At 32.6% G+C, this 15,426-nt stretch overlaps 2 protein-coding genes across 9 annotated transcripts in view; one reads left to right on the top strand and one right to left on the bottom strand.

The window, feature by feature from the left end:
- Positions 1 to 15,426, top strand: part of LOC128988457 (disks large 1 tumor suppressor protein-like) — a 1,201,819-nt gene that overhangs the window by 716,060 nt on the left and 470,333 nt on the right. The window lies entirely within an intron of this gene.
- On the bottom strand, positions 6,403 to 7,189 carry LOC128990223 (tetra-peptide repeat homeobox protein 1-like). Its single transcript, XM_054412519.1, has one exon. The coding sequence runs from the start codon at positions 7,177 to 7,179 to the stop codon at positions 6,403 to 6,405; it is 777 nt and encodes a 258-aa protein (XP_054268494.1). The 5' UTR covers positions 7,180 to 7,189.

Raw genomic sequence — 15,426 nt, forward strand, 5'->3', positions numbered from 1 at the left:
GGAGCGCCATGTAGTTAAGGCGTACGCGCTACGTAAACTACACCGGTGTTCCCAGTGGTGTGCGCCAGTACCTATGGTAACCATGGTAACCGCAGCACAGCTGACGGTATCTATTTAATTCTTTTAACCAAATAAGGTTAGGTATTCCCATTATAGGTCACCTGATTTCCAATGAAACGAACAGCTGTTACCGACGTATCCGCACATCTGTCTTTTTTGGTCATAAAAAAAAATTGAGATTCATAAGTTAAGAGTCTGACTCTTCCGAATGTACTGTATATACTATAAACATGTATACATCCGATGAACTAGACTAATGATTGATTGAGATAAAAAATAAATATAAATTAACACCAGTAAATGAAGTAGGAAAATTAAACTAGAACAGATGGATGGTAACTAAGAGAAAGTGAAAATTAGCCATTTTTCCCTCGCCACCAGATGTACATCGAACAGCTGTTTCATATATTGGAATTACAGAAAATTATTCTCTTGGTTGAAAGTGAAAAGGTGTTAGGCAAGAATCTCAGTTTGCAGCTCGGGTGCACAGTTTCCATGTAATTAATAGCAACATCTATAACTCAGTGTAACCTACCCTAAGCGCTTGACACTTTCCTGACGGCGTTTCATACGTGAAACCCCCGCGGTTAAGATTAAGTCTCCTGGTTCCTCTTGTGTCAAATATTTTTATTTCTGAATTTATGCTAATGAATTGAGCTTTGTTTTTTTTTGAATTTATTTATTTCAGTAAAAAAAAATAATGGATCTGTAAAATTTAGTTTGTTTAATGTTTGTGTATGAATTGTTGAGATGAAAGCACTATTACCTTTGATTAATCCAATGCTGTACTCAATAACATTTTCTATGGCCTTATGTGTATGAATATTAAATAAATCGACTTAAATTTGTTTAGCATGCAGGTTTACTGCGGTCGGGTTTTTTTCTATACTAACAACGCTAAGTGATCGCGTTAACCGGTGAACAAACAAAAGAAACTTTACGAGCCTTTGTTATCGCGAACTTTGCATGTTGTCGATATTTCCCTCCACATTGTAAACACATGGATCTAGAACGTTTTAGTTTCACAACTACCCCATCTATACGTTGCTACTACCCTACAATTCAACGCCTATTCAAAACCCATTATATTTGGCAAGCTTTGAGACTAATAGCTCTGTACACATATCCACACACACATACAGACACACAAACACAATTTTTAAAAGCAATTTTTGGGTTCGGAGGGACCACAAACAAATAAACCCACCAAAACCCAAAATTAAAGATTTTACAGAAAACTATACTTTCCCCATTTATTATGTCTAGAGGAAGAAGTAAATGTATTTAGTTAAGGTATGATATATATTTCATATTGTATATTTCTTATATGAAATATATTTTTCTTCACACTAGGATGTTTTTAGCTGTTTTACATACGTTAATTGGTGGCTGAAAGTTACATTTTGCTGGCCATGCCAGCTGTCATCGTCATTTGGAGACCGAGCAGGTTTTTACATCCCTAGGGCCGCAAAATCAGCTGTCCGCTTACTTTCTTAAAACATGATTGCATATTAAATACACAATCAATATCCATAGCATTGCAATAGAATCGTTTTATTGTGAAAAATAGCGTTCGTACCACCATTGACTATATAACACTACGGTATGTATTGTTTGCAAAATTCATTTTAAAGCACTTATTTTATATTTTATTCTAAAAAATTGGAAAATTGTGCTATAAAAATTTTGTAGAAATAAAAAAAGATAGTGTTTGCTAAGTTACCATAAGATTTTATTTTTTTCCATGAATACAAACAATACAATTTAATTCCAATTTCAAAATAAATAGGAAAATAAAAGGAACACATATTACAAATAGTAATAATACTACTAAAAATATTATTAAAATAAAAGGTGATTGCGTTGTATACTACGAACAAACAGGGACTTAACAGAGTTAAGCGTTTGGTATGGTTCCAAATGGAATGGTAGTGTTATATAGTCAATGGTACCACGTACCTAAATGGTTTTGCAGCTCTCGATCGTTTTAATTTCTTGACTTCGTCTCGACTAAAACTATCTTGAGTCAGCACAACCTAATTTTCGGCCCTAGGTACGAAATATTATACTAGTTACTCCAGTATAGCGATAACGATATTTTGGTTGTATGCAATTCAGTTAAGTATGGTCCAAATTAGGCTTTAGAATTGCCGTTCGGAAAAATTTCCCCGAAAATTTATCGTGGGGCAGTAAATTTTTTCTGATCACTGAAACAGCCTTGGAAGGACCGTTCAAACATTAAGTGTCAAGTTAGAAATATAAATAACTGTCAACAAATTAATATAAATTATAAAACTTGACGTTATTCATTGAATAAATTGGAGTTTCAATTGAAATAATAATATGTTTGTAAAATAAAATTCTATTATATATCTGAAATATTGATTTATGGTTAGCTATCCGTTTAGGACTATGGTAGCCATCTATTGGTATATGCTTATGGAATAGGGAAATTAATTAATTTTCTGATAAAAATAAAGTTACGGTTCCATTCTTACCTGACCAACTTCACTTGCAGGAATTAAAGGTTATCTAACACATTTTACCCAATATAGTCATAGAATGTTAAATCAAATAGGTCATTCCATCTATTCAACACCTACATGAATACATTGCTTCTTTGACTGCTCGTATTACAAGTTTCAACAAGTTAGCGTGTTGTAGCGTTGGACTGTAATTCCCAGTGTCTTTACAGTCTATTTCCTCTCACTTAGTGGTAACAGCTGATGTAATCTCCATCGTTCTCCAGACTGACCAAACGGAAATTGAATAACTACCGTGTGTGAAACACTGCATAGTCATGTGTTTTGTGTTACTTGGTGATTCGTGTGTGTTTAACTATCTTTATTGTTCCAGTTTGTTTTTTATGTTTTGGATTTTGTTTAATTAAGAATGTTTACATGGTTGGTACTTCAATCCGCGTTGGTTTTTTATGGAAACGTATTAGATTTGTTAGTATATTTATACCCTATTGCCATAAAAGAGGAATACTTACTGAATCCAAATGTTGACAAATATTATTAGTGTGATATAATTGTATACTAGAGGTTGTCCAGTGGTCGAAAACTCGACCAAAAATATGTAATGTACAGACTTCATGTGATTGGAATTTCTTCCATTTGTTTTGATTTCCTGTTTATATTGCGTTGTTATTTCGTCACCAGGCAACCCATAAAGTCCATGTATTTTTTTATTTTAAGTTAATTTTTTGTGCATATTTTTGAGCTTATCTACATATTAATAGGCAAGCATGTTTCTTTAAAACCTTTTTTTTCAGCTCGTGTGTATCGTAGGAAAAATCTACGCATACCGTTAGAAAACTATTTTCCTGTAGGTGTGCAGAATCCCTTTATAAATTTAAATAGGCTCAAAGATAAGCACAAAAAATGAGTTTAAAAATTTGAAAAAATTAACATGGATCTTATGCGTTGCTATGCTGGTTACGAAATAACAACGAAATATAAACAGAAAATCAAAACAAATGGAGGAAACTCCAATCACATGTTTTATTTACAGTGTGGGGTGAAAATAGATAAGTGAGTACATTACATATTTTTGGTCGAGTTTCGACCACTGGACGACCTCTCGTTTTAATTAATGAAGGGATCCTGCACATCTAAAGGAAAATATCTTCCCAACATTATGCGTAGATTTCCCCCGAGATGCACACGAGCTGAGAAAAATCTTGCTTATATAAAAAACAAATGTGAGAATGAAGGTAAATAAATTAACAAAAACTTCGATTCTGGCGATGGTTGCAGGATTTTTGCTAGTATCTAAGTAAAAAGACTTAATACTTAATGCTTAATATTTGCCAGCAAAATGCCTAGTTGAAGAATATAGTGTTAAACTAAACCAAAGAGTTAAACTCAATGTCCAATAACCTCAATGGTTATTGATCTATTTATATGAAACACAGTTTCCACATGAAAGATATAATAGCGAAGGTTTAATTAGCCAATATGCACCTACAAATTACTGTATAACGAGTACAAATTGGTTATATTAAATAGATAAGTATATTATGAAATTATTATAGAACCACCAGTAAGACGAAATCAACGACGTTCTATTTTTAAAATATATTTTATTAAACAAGTATGGTTGTGGAATTCTATAGGCAGAAAAGTAAAAACTAAACTTGTTTTGATTAAACAACGATTATTTTTCAGAATCGTGCTTTATGTCAGAATTACTGTAACGTCGAAAACAACTAAACTGTTACAACACACAGCTATGCAAATTTTTCATATACATATAATAAGTCCACAACATATTATACCTGACTGGTCGTAAGTCAACTGCTAAACGTTAATTGTGTGACCTCACTACGCACACAAACACAGTTTGACGTTGGACTTGAATATTTGACTGTTGCGTGTGTATTTTGGAGGCAAATCGTGAGTTTACCTGCTGAGTCAGCTGATTTTGAGTTTAACTGCTGAGTCAGCTGATTTTGAGTTTAACTGCTGAGTCAGCTGATTTTGAGTTTAACTGCTGAGTCAGCTGATTTTGAGTTTAACTGCTGAGTCAGCTGATTTTGAGTTTAACTGCTGAGTCAGCTGATTTTGTTTGACTGAATAATTAATTTATAATTTTCAGCAGCAGTGAAATAGCCTATGAAGTATGAAATGAAAAATATTGGTATTTTTGAAGTTGTTAGACAAGTAATATTTCCAAATGTTATTGCAACTTTTTCCAAACTTGTTAAGTTTTGCTTATCCATGATAATGAAAATTAACAGTGTGTAGTATTAAATCATATTCTCAGCTGTCTGAATGAAACGTCAATTGAGGAATTTCGAATAATTTTTTTAGATCTAACATTGTTTCTGAAGACAATCAGTGATTTTGGTTAAAGGAATAATGGAAACATATTAAGTCCTGGACCTAGGTCGTATCGATAAGTAATAATCCTTTTCTCTATAGACGAATTTTTCAAAACAAAATAAAATGTAATCATAACACTTAATGCACGAGTTTTTTGTATTGTTTGTACTGTTGACTATCGACAATCTCAAGATAGTTTTTATTTATATATATAGCAATACACTCTTTAAGTTTTAAGTGTTTATTTCTTAGACTACCAATTTACATATAAATATTTCATTATAAACTCGGTCCAAACTTTTGCAAATGCATTCTAAAGGAAAGCATTTCAGCAACGAAATCCTGATTTAATGGCTCTCTTTCCGTATAATGCGGATATAATTCAAAGTTTTATACAAATTTCACATTTTGACTGAAATTGCATTTCAGCGAGCTAACCAAGTAGCAAATTTACTTCAATGGTTCAGTATTTATGGTAAGATATTTATAAAACCCAAATACACTTGTATGCACAATGGATTGGAGATACATTCTGTTTGAGGACATGTTGTAAATTATTTTACCGTGCAAAATTAGTGAGTCAAAATTGTTTAACAGCCTACTTGTGTAGAAACTTCTTTTATATTTTGGGCAATTCTAAATTTAATTTGTGAACAAGCCGAGAAGCGCTGTCACTTCTGACAGCATGGCACATTATGAGTTGGCATCTTGCCTTTATTTTGCCTCCGTTACACCTCTATTGGCTTTTTGCCTACTAAGTTTTCATTAAATCAATAGACAAAAATTGACTACTTTAATTGGACAAACGTTTAAATATTAAAAAATTGCCTGTGATTTGCAATTATTATACAAATTTGCTTTTGAAATTAAATAAATGCATATTTGTCCTGAGAAAATCGTGAAAACTGGTAGGGATAGCATTTTCTTTGTTGAGAAATTTCTGAAATTTTTTCCCGTTTATTTGTCTATTTTTCGTAAGAACTATATAGTTTATTTAATTTGTTTTGTTTTGTTGTTATCTAATTCGTAAAATCATCTATCTATACAAAAGTTATTACAATTCACATACTTAAATTTGTTTCTATCGCTTTTAACTTACTATACTTTATGGTGATTACAAATATTACAGTAGTTTAAAACTTTGTCTAAACTTGCTAGAAAACGTTATTTACTGAATTAACTTTATATATTTAACGCAAATTTTTTAAGAAAATTCACCTTTTTACAAACAAGTGCTAGTAAAAGTATTTTCAAAAAGCTCTTTTACTTCAATAATTGAAAGTGACTTGATGGTTTTAATTAGTTTAGTATTCGTATGAACATGTGTTAAAATTTGTTAATATTAAATTTAAAGAGTCCATAAAAATTCGTATTGAATTTTGTAATTACTATTCTGTATATCTCTACTGTCAAAGTTTTAATTGGGTTCCCAAATAATTTTCAGTAAAAAATGTTAAAATAAGAAAAACTGGTTATAAATAAATAATTTATTGTTTATACATACAACGTGGGCTCAGTAGTGTTCTTCATGTCCAGAGGATTCATGGTGACTGAAACTCTCATGCTTGGGCTCGTGGACGTAGACAGGCACCTTGACTGGGTAAGGCACGGGCTTCTCTACAGGCACGGGTACCTTCTTCTCGACGATGACGGGGTAAGGCTTGGGCACAGGCACGGGGTAAGGCTTCTCTACAGGTACTTTGACGGGGTAAGGCACCTTCTTCTCCACGGGGTAAGGCACGTGCTTGATCACCGGGACATGCACCGGGTACGGCCGATCTACCGGGACCTTCACAGGGTACGGGACATGCTTCTCCACCGGATAGGGAACCTTTTTCTCCACGACCACGGGGTAAGGCTTTGGGACATGCACGGGGTAAGGTCGGTCAACTGGAACTTTAACAGGAACCGGAACTTTCTTGTAGACCGGGTAAGGTTGAGGGACGTACTCCTTAACAGGGTAGGGTACGCGCTTCTCGACAGTGACGGGGTAGGGTTTGGGGATATGTACGGGATAGGGTCTGTCCACCGGGACTTTCACAGGGTAGGGAACTTTCTTCTCGACGGTAACCGGGTAAGGTACAGGTACTTCTTTGGTGATGGTGATCGTCTTCACGTGGTGATCTCCATGGCTGTAGCCTCCGTAGCTTCCTCCGAAGTCGTACAGTCCTCTCTTCTCCGGCTGCTTCTTGTCTTCTATCTTCTCTTCTTTAGCTGCAGACTTCTCATCCGTCTTCTCCTCCCCCGCTGCCAGCGCTGCCAGTAGCACCACACAGAACAGTACCTTCATCGTTGATGTCCTCAGGCACTCTGTTACCCGGTTATCCTGGACGGTCTATATACTTCCATCTCGCTGGCGTGTGTGACTGCTACATCCTCAGGTGATGTAAGGTGTTTAATTACTCTGGTAGTGTTATGCTGCGATTACGACAGCGAGTCAACGACTCTACATCCGTACTACTCACTGCATGTGTCCAAGTACAGCTTGTTAAATCTGTAACACGTTTAAAGTAGACATTGTATAGTTCTATTATTGACATTATATTACCAAATAGGACGAGGGAATATAATCCAAATATAAATGATGGGTATAGTTAATAGACGCCTTGTGTAGCTTCGTTACTTAAAACCATTTCTTTAGAAAGCAACATTTTCATACAATACAAAATTCATACAAAAGTTAGTTAACTTTTAAGAGTACATACATTTACAAATTGGCTTACTTGCTATATTTACATTAACTTGTAAGGTGATCGTACAGTACCGTTTGTAGTTGTACACTTACCACATTTTTGTGTCTCTTGATTTCTTATTGACAAAAAAATTCATTTTCTCCTATGAATTGAAAGGTAAGATTAATATTTAATCTTAAAAATGAATTTTTTTGATCAATTAATCAAATATTTCGTGTACTGCCTTACCACAAATTCAAAAATTATTTACTAGCTGGCAGGATTTAGCTGAATAGCATTAAACACGTTAATTGTCAAATAGTAAACAACTAAGTTTATTTCCCATTAGGTTATTTAACATAAACAAATTAGGACGAAATATTTAGCAGTTTAAATGACCGATGCATAAGAAGGCATATGTTTGTTGTTGTATAGTTGATATATTTATCAGTTCCACGATAAAGAAAATAAAATTTTATACTTACAACCCTTAAAACCCTCCCTTTTAAATCTATTAAATAAAAACAGTATATTTAGCAAACGTTAAGTGCATTTATTGTCCAAATAACGTTGAACTGCTACGGCAGCTGGTGTTAATGGCTCAGAACTGTCCCTAACTGTACAATATCTTTGGCATACAAATTGAAACTTTCGTTTGCAAAGGAGGATAACTCGTTTCTAAAGTCTGTCAAAATAAAAATAATAAAAAGGTAGGCCTATTGTAATAAAATACTCGTGTTTCTTTAGTAATAATGTGTCTATGTTAGGAATTTAACTTATAAGATTTGTTATCTTATTTAGTATAAATCATTTGTTTTTCAATCTCTACTACTGTAACAGCTTGTGACAATCAATTATTGAGCCAGTTCCTAATACATTTACTACATATTTCCCTATTCAATACTGTTCCCATAATATTTCAAAACTGATGAATAACTGTTTAGCTTGATGGCCAAAGAGATTTGCTATGAACATTGTGGATAAACACAACGTTTACACATTGCAACTGATATGTTAACGTGTTATGTTAACCTCAAAAAAGTAACTCATGCGATTCTTTCTGATACTTTGAACGAAACACAAGACGTATCACTTGGTTAAAGTTCAGAAACAAAGTTGTCTGTTGGATTGCAAAACTTTGTTGAAGACTGCACTTGTTATTTATCACCATGCAGAGTTTTGACAGGAAGAGGAAGAAACTTCTTAGTAATATTATTTACTCTAATATAATATTTACCTTTACTTTAAATACTTGTAACTTAGTAAATTTAGATTAGGTGTATATTTAGGGGATGTTTGATAAAAAATAGAACAAGAATATTTACTGCCATTGACCAAGTAGTTACATAGGAACGGGCATTGTCATGTTACGTTAAAATACATATTATAATAACAGATTCTATGATGTAATTAAAAATTAATAAATGTAATTAAAAAATGTCAGTACAAATACAGTCCTAAGGAAGAGCGTATGAACGAATCGAACAAAGAGAGGGGCGAATTTCATTTCTGTAGCATTTTCAAAACTAATTTTACAAAATCTTTACATTAGTCATAATATGTTTAACCTAATTAAATGCACTTGGTTCTCCAATACTGAAACTTAGTTGAAAAATAACTGTTATGCAAGGTTTTCCGGAACTCTCTAATCAGTAATCATCTTTTATGTATTTGTTTTTTGCGTCCAAAAAATATTTTATGATATAAATGTGTGGGGAAAGCGCATAGTTGTCTGCCTATGTGAGTTTTATTAATTTAAGTTAATTTTGAAAACCAGAAACTAAACATGGTTACGAAGAGTGACAATGAAGAAGTACCTATGTATATGTATATCTGGCTTTTGCAGTTTTTAAACGGTTTCATTTTCAAATTTCATTCAACTCTATCTAAATTGAACGCTACAAGGCTGCCATTTTTAACTGTACGTAAAGAAATTTGCGAATCTTTAATTGTACGTAATGTGATTAAGTTTTGATTATCTCAAATTTATCTTCATTACTAATCATTTAATTAGAGGGATTTCCTTAACAACGTTTACATTTCAAAGTATAAATACTAATAAAACTAGCTGTTACCCACGGGCTTAACCCCGTTTGACTTCATAAGTATTAAAAATTATTGATAATATAAGTATATAAAATTATTGATTGGTTAAGTTAAGGTGAAATAAACAAAACAAAATGCAGTTATACAAACAAATAAGTACAGCTGAGGTATTTTTAACATTAGGTATATGGAAAGTTCCCTTTAGAAAGGAATTGGGACCTTAAAGGGCAATTTATGAAATAATGGATAGTTTTGCGCATGTTTTCTCGTCATGACGAACATTTTAAGTGTATGGTTTATGGGGGTGTGACTTGTAGTTTTCTCAAAAGTTCATGGGTATTTTGGACTGTATATATAGATAGAAGTTTATATCAACACTCGTGTTCCAACAACAAAATCTCATTGGCGTATTATTTAAGTAGGCCCAATTGGCCAGTATTGTTCATACAATAATTAATTGACAGGAAGGGAGAAAGCTTTGGTCTGCTGTTGGCCATTTGTGGGTCAGACTTGGATCGATCTCTACTCGTCACGCACACGCAGAAATACACAAACACACACTCACACACATACTCGATCGTTCTATGTCACGATAATGTGATTTACTACTACTGGGGAGCAGAATATTACTTTCAGTGTTTTGCTATTTGTCAAATAAATCTATTTCTACCTAAATATTTTACAACATAACTTTTTTTAGGTATTTTTGCGATCAATACTTCCTGTAGGCTAAATATTTTACGGACAAATTTAATTTCCTACATTCAAACTTCTTCTTCTTCTTCGTGACATTCCAATCCAGTGAGCTGAAATCCCACTGGACTGAGGCTGATTTAGGACTTCGTCCTATATTTCTACTAACCGTATGCTTGTACCTTGGTGATATCTCGTGTGTATTAATAATTTCCTGGAGCAGGTACAGGTTTGTTATGACACTGACTGCACCTGGCGGGAAGGCGGGAAGGAAGTTTGTCATAACATCCCCGTTACGCGTGAGGGCGCGCGCATCTGCACTTCTGGCGGCAAAGTTCCGCACGCTTTCGCGCCAGAAGTGCAGACTGCAGACATGTAGGTCGTCAGTCGTGTTAGAGGCGTGTAACACGTAACACTTACAACACCTTGTGTTTGCAACATTGTGTGATTAGACCAGGCAGTGGCGTTGCTTGGTTAAATTCCAGGGGGGGGAGAAGCCTCAAATTTCCCAACTGCTTAACATAGATTTCCCAACTATTTTTTTTTTATAAATCAATTTCTGTACTATTTTTAAAAATCTACAAATTATTATACTACACTGCAGTCACACTCAATTCAGTATTTATAAACTTGCATTAACAAAACATAGCTAGTTTTACATATATACAAAATTACTCAATTTCTAAAACTTCTCCCAATTCATAATGAAATTTAATACTTCAAAAAACTTGAACAAGTAATGTTTCAAATCCAAAAAACTTTACAAACCATTGTGGTAGCAGACGTAGCAGTGTAAAATTTTAGGGATATAAAATAAGCCTAGTACAAATTAGTATTGAAAAAATATTTTATTACAAAATAATGAAATTAAAATACTTTTAGAAGTTAAGATCAACATTTTAACTTTCGTAAAACTTACAACTAGGGTAGGCCTAAACAAGTTTGTAATGTGAAATATTAATATCAGTGTTGTGAATAATATTATTCTAGTCTAGAAAAGAATAAACCTAAAATAAGACTTGTATAAAATAAAAACGTCCTACTTGGTTGATAATAAACTTATACATACAATAAAAATGTTAACCTTCATCTTCATCAAACTAGAATTTAGACAAAAATCAAACTTAGAGTGAAAGTCAAACATCAAATTTTTTTTTAATATTCAGATATTATGAAAATGGCTGCAGTGTATATAGTTGAAGTACTAACTTATTTATTTAATCTTTGTATTGTTGAGGGTATATATCCTGATTGTTTAAAATGTGTTAAAGTAATTCCTGTACATAAAACCGGTGATAGATTAGATTTAAATAACTATAGACCCATCAGTATTATTCCTGTTATTAGTAAAGTTTTTGAAAGTTTGATAAATGACCAAGTTGTATCGTATTTTGAAGGAAATGATCTATTTAATTTTAGTCAATTTGGTTTTAGAGCAAATAGAGGAACTAAAGATGCAGTTCAGAATCTAATTTCTTACTGTTTAGATGAGTTAGAAATGCAAAATAATGTTTCGTTGAAATTTTATGATATGAAAAAAGCTTTTGACACTGTGTCCCATGATCTACTACTACAAAAACTTGCCTTTTATAAGTTTGAAGAAAATACTTTAAAATTTTTTGAATCATATCTGTATAAAAGATATCAAAGTGTTTATTGCAATGGTGTTTTTTCTGATTATAAAGAGGTGTTACATGGTGTCCCACAGGGCTCAATTTTGGGCCCAGTATGCTTCATCATTTACATTAATGATTTGCCTAAAAATATTCTAAACCTCAATGTTAAGCCTTATCTTTTTGCAGATGATTTAGCAATACAAATTCAAAGTGAGAATTTGCTAAATTCAACAGTGATGGCATACAAAGCAGATAGCTTAATCGAAGACTGGTGTAAGGCCAATAAATTGTTTTTAAATGTAGAAAAAACTCAAGATTTATGTATTAGTTTTAATAATAGGTATAATAAAAATTGTGTAAAATTTTTAGGTGTTTTTATAGAATCTAACTTAAAGTGGAAAGTTCACATTGATTATACAGCTAAAAAACTTAACAAGGGAATATTTATAATAAACATGCTTAAGAACAGTGTAGATTTTAATACCTTGAAATGCATTTACTATGCACATATACATTCCCATCTAAGTTATGGAACAATTGTATGGGGAGGTAGTAATTATAAAAAAAAACTTTTGTCATTGCAAAAACGAGCAATAAAAATCATGTACAATGTTGATTTTAGAACACACTGTAAACCATTATTTAGGGAGGCTAATATTTTAACTTTACAAGCAATGTATATTTTAGACTGCCTTGTGTTTGCAAAAAATAGTTTTAGTAAAACAGACACACATGAAAATGTACACAGTTACAACACACGAAACCGCTGCAATTTTATATCTAGACAGTGTCGATACAGCACCACAGCTACTAGTTTTATTGAAAAATCCAAACAGTATTATAATATGTTACCTAATAGAATAAGATGTTTTAATTGTTTTAAATTTAAAATAGTACTTAAAAACTACCTGTTAAACCTGTGTCCATATAGAGAAGTAGACTTTATAAACGATGTTAAATTAAACCTTAGTTAAAACCTTTAGTTCTAAGACATTTCCTTGACTGTGCCATGCATGTAAACCAGTGTAACGGCAATAAAGCATTCTTATTCTTATTCTATTCTTATTCTAGGTTATGTTTTGTCCACGTAGATCTGTTTCAGAGTGATTAGTTGATTCATTTGTGTAAATCCTTAATTAGGAATGATAAATAACTTGTGTAGATTTTTTAAATATATTCAGAGAATAAATATTTCATTTAGGCTATTAAAAAATAAGAGTTTTAAAGGTAGGCCTAATCGATACACAAAACCTATCTTTAATGTTATTTTAATCTGCTTATTAGCAAGTACTCCGGTCAGTTAGCCTGCTCCAAATACCACAAAAAAGGTATAAAATATATTTCATGTGACTGACGTGAAAAATATTTTTGAATTTCTTGTTAACATTAACAAACAACATAATTGAACTGAAGAGCTACAATCGCTTGCAATTTCAAAATTCAAACTCGCAGTCTCGCAGACGAATCATTCAGAATCATCAACACAGAACAGGATCAAGGTAGCCAACATACGTCCAATAAGGAATAAAATTTCTCGTAAACGAAATTCCAACAAGCTATACCACTAATTGATTATTGATTTCTTAAAATAAGGCGTGTTTAGCCATGGTTTACCCTTGTTTAATCAAAGTTAAATGAAATCAAAGAAGCGTCAAGTTTATTTGTCCAAATCAAAGACATTTTTATCTTTGATGGATTTCCTTTCGCAAATATTTAAATTTTGTTTAGTTTAAAAATATATTTTTCTTGTATCTGACTTCCCAACTGTCCCAACTCGTGGCAAGGAAATTCCCAACTTTTCTCTTTCCCAGATTCTAGGGGGGGAGGCTCCCCCCCCTACCCCCCCCCAAGGCGACGCCCCTGAGACCAGGATAAAATGTATATAATTAGTTTATTTTGTGCCTAGAATATTTTAAAAAGAAAATCCTAGTTTGTCTTGTTCTTTGTGACCTATATGTAATGTAACATTATGATTAATTAATTTCAACTAATTAATTTTATAATCTGTGTTGCTAAGATGTTTTGTATTGGGTAGTTTCATTTTTAAGTTAAACATCATGTTGTTGTGGCTTATTCATTACTGTAATTGTCACGAGTTATTATAAACACAACCATAGTGGCGATGAAGAGTATTAGCAGCATGAATTCATATTTTATTTTAAAATGAAACCTTAGGTTCTAGTGAAAACTAGGATCATCATTATTTATATTTAATCTTTCGGTTAAGCACCTTAACTTATCGGATTCTATTCTGGCAGAAAATATAAATAATGAGCAGTTTTATCCCTATTAACACGTCTCATGAAAAACTATTTTGTATAGAAAAATTCCTCATAAAAATCTAACGATACTAAATTGTCAGATGATTAATGTATACAGTGACACAAAAATATACGTCTTTAACAAAATGGACAACCACAGAGTAATATTCAACTTTTATAAATTAAGTCCAAGGGCCGTAAGACTAAAGAATTAGAAATAAAAACTAGAATTTTGAAAAACGACTAATTGTGGTTTCATTTATGAATTTCACTTAACTTTCTCAAAGGTTTCATGTTGCTAGAGCAACTATCAGAGTATATAAAACGCCAGCCATAAATTTCCCAACAGTAGCTTTTAACAGTTGTTCATGCACTATGTTGTTTCGTTTGGAAACAGTCCCAGGTTATCCCTCATTCTATTTTCGGATATCCCGATGTCAATTCATAAAACTATAATGATGTAAACATTATCTTATACTCTCTAACATTTATCGTACCTGGATAAATTCCCACAAAATATTTTATTAATTGCATTTCTTTCAGTTCACTGTTAAATGTCTAGAAAATTTGGCTCGATATAATTTATTATTTAAATGGACAAGTGCAGGACGATGTACTGATTTGGCACGATTTTCAGTTGTTTGAAGTATATCAACCTTAACGTACCTAGACAACAATCATTTGGCATTTTACCACTTTAATCTACCACGAATTTCTTTATTAGTCACCTCTCTCGAAACTGTTGCATATTCCTAATATTCTGGGTCTAGGATGAGGATCGAACTCGCTGAATATTGAACCAGCCCTTAGGTTTACTGAGGTAGCATGAAGAATTAAGTAATACTTAGTTGTAGCTGAATTCATTATAACAACAACAAGTATGTCATGGTACGTAGGGCTTTTTGCTAATAATTATTTTGGAATGGATTAATTCAAACGTAAATTAATTAAATTTTGAGGTTGAAATAGTTATTTGTGCAGCTAATAAGCAAAGTGAGCAATTGAATCACTCGAGAGAAATCCTTACAATGTAGGAATAGTTTCTCGAGTGAGGCAATTGTACTTTGCACTCGAGTTGCACATTATATTTTTCCTACAGTTACCATAAAACAAATAAATTGGTGAAGAAACGTAACATTTTTTACACAGAAGTGAACTTTTAATATAACATTTAATGTGAAGTGACTAAGTGACAAATACAACAGTACAACAGCTGACCAGCTGATTTACAGCCAGTGCTGCCAACGTA

The sequence above is a fragment of the Macrosteles quadrilineatus genome, unplaced genomic scaffold, assembly GCF_028750875.1.
Source record: "Macrosteles quadrilineatus isolate MER2022 unplaced genomic scaffold, UCM_ALF_1.0 Scaffold_3__2_contigs__length_128488019, whole genome shotgun sequence".
NCBI classification, from domain to species: Eukaryota; Metazoa; Arthropoda; class Insecta; order Hemiptera; family Cicadellidae; genus Macrosteles; species Macrosteles quadrilineatus.

Bases quoted from the DNA above. Each gene is read 5' to 3' on its own strand.
- LOC128990223 (XM_054412519.1), bottom strand. From the start codon at position 7,179: ATGAAGGTACTGTTCTGTGTGGTGCTACTGGCAGCGCTGGCAGCGGGG.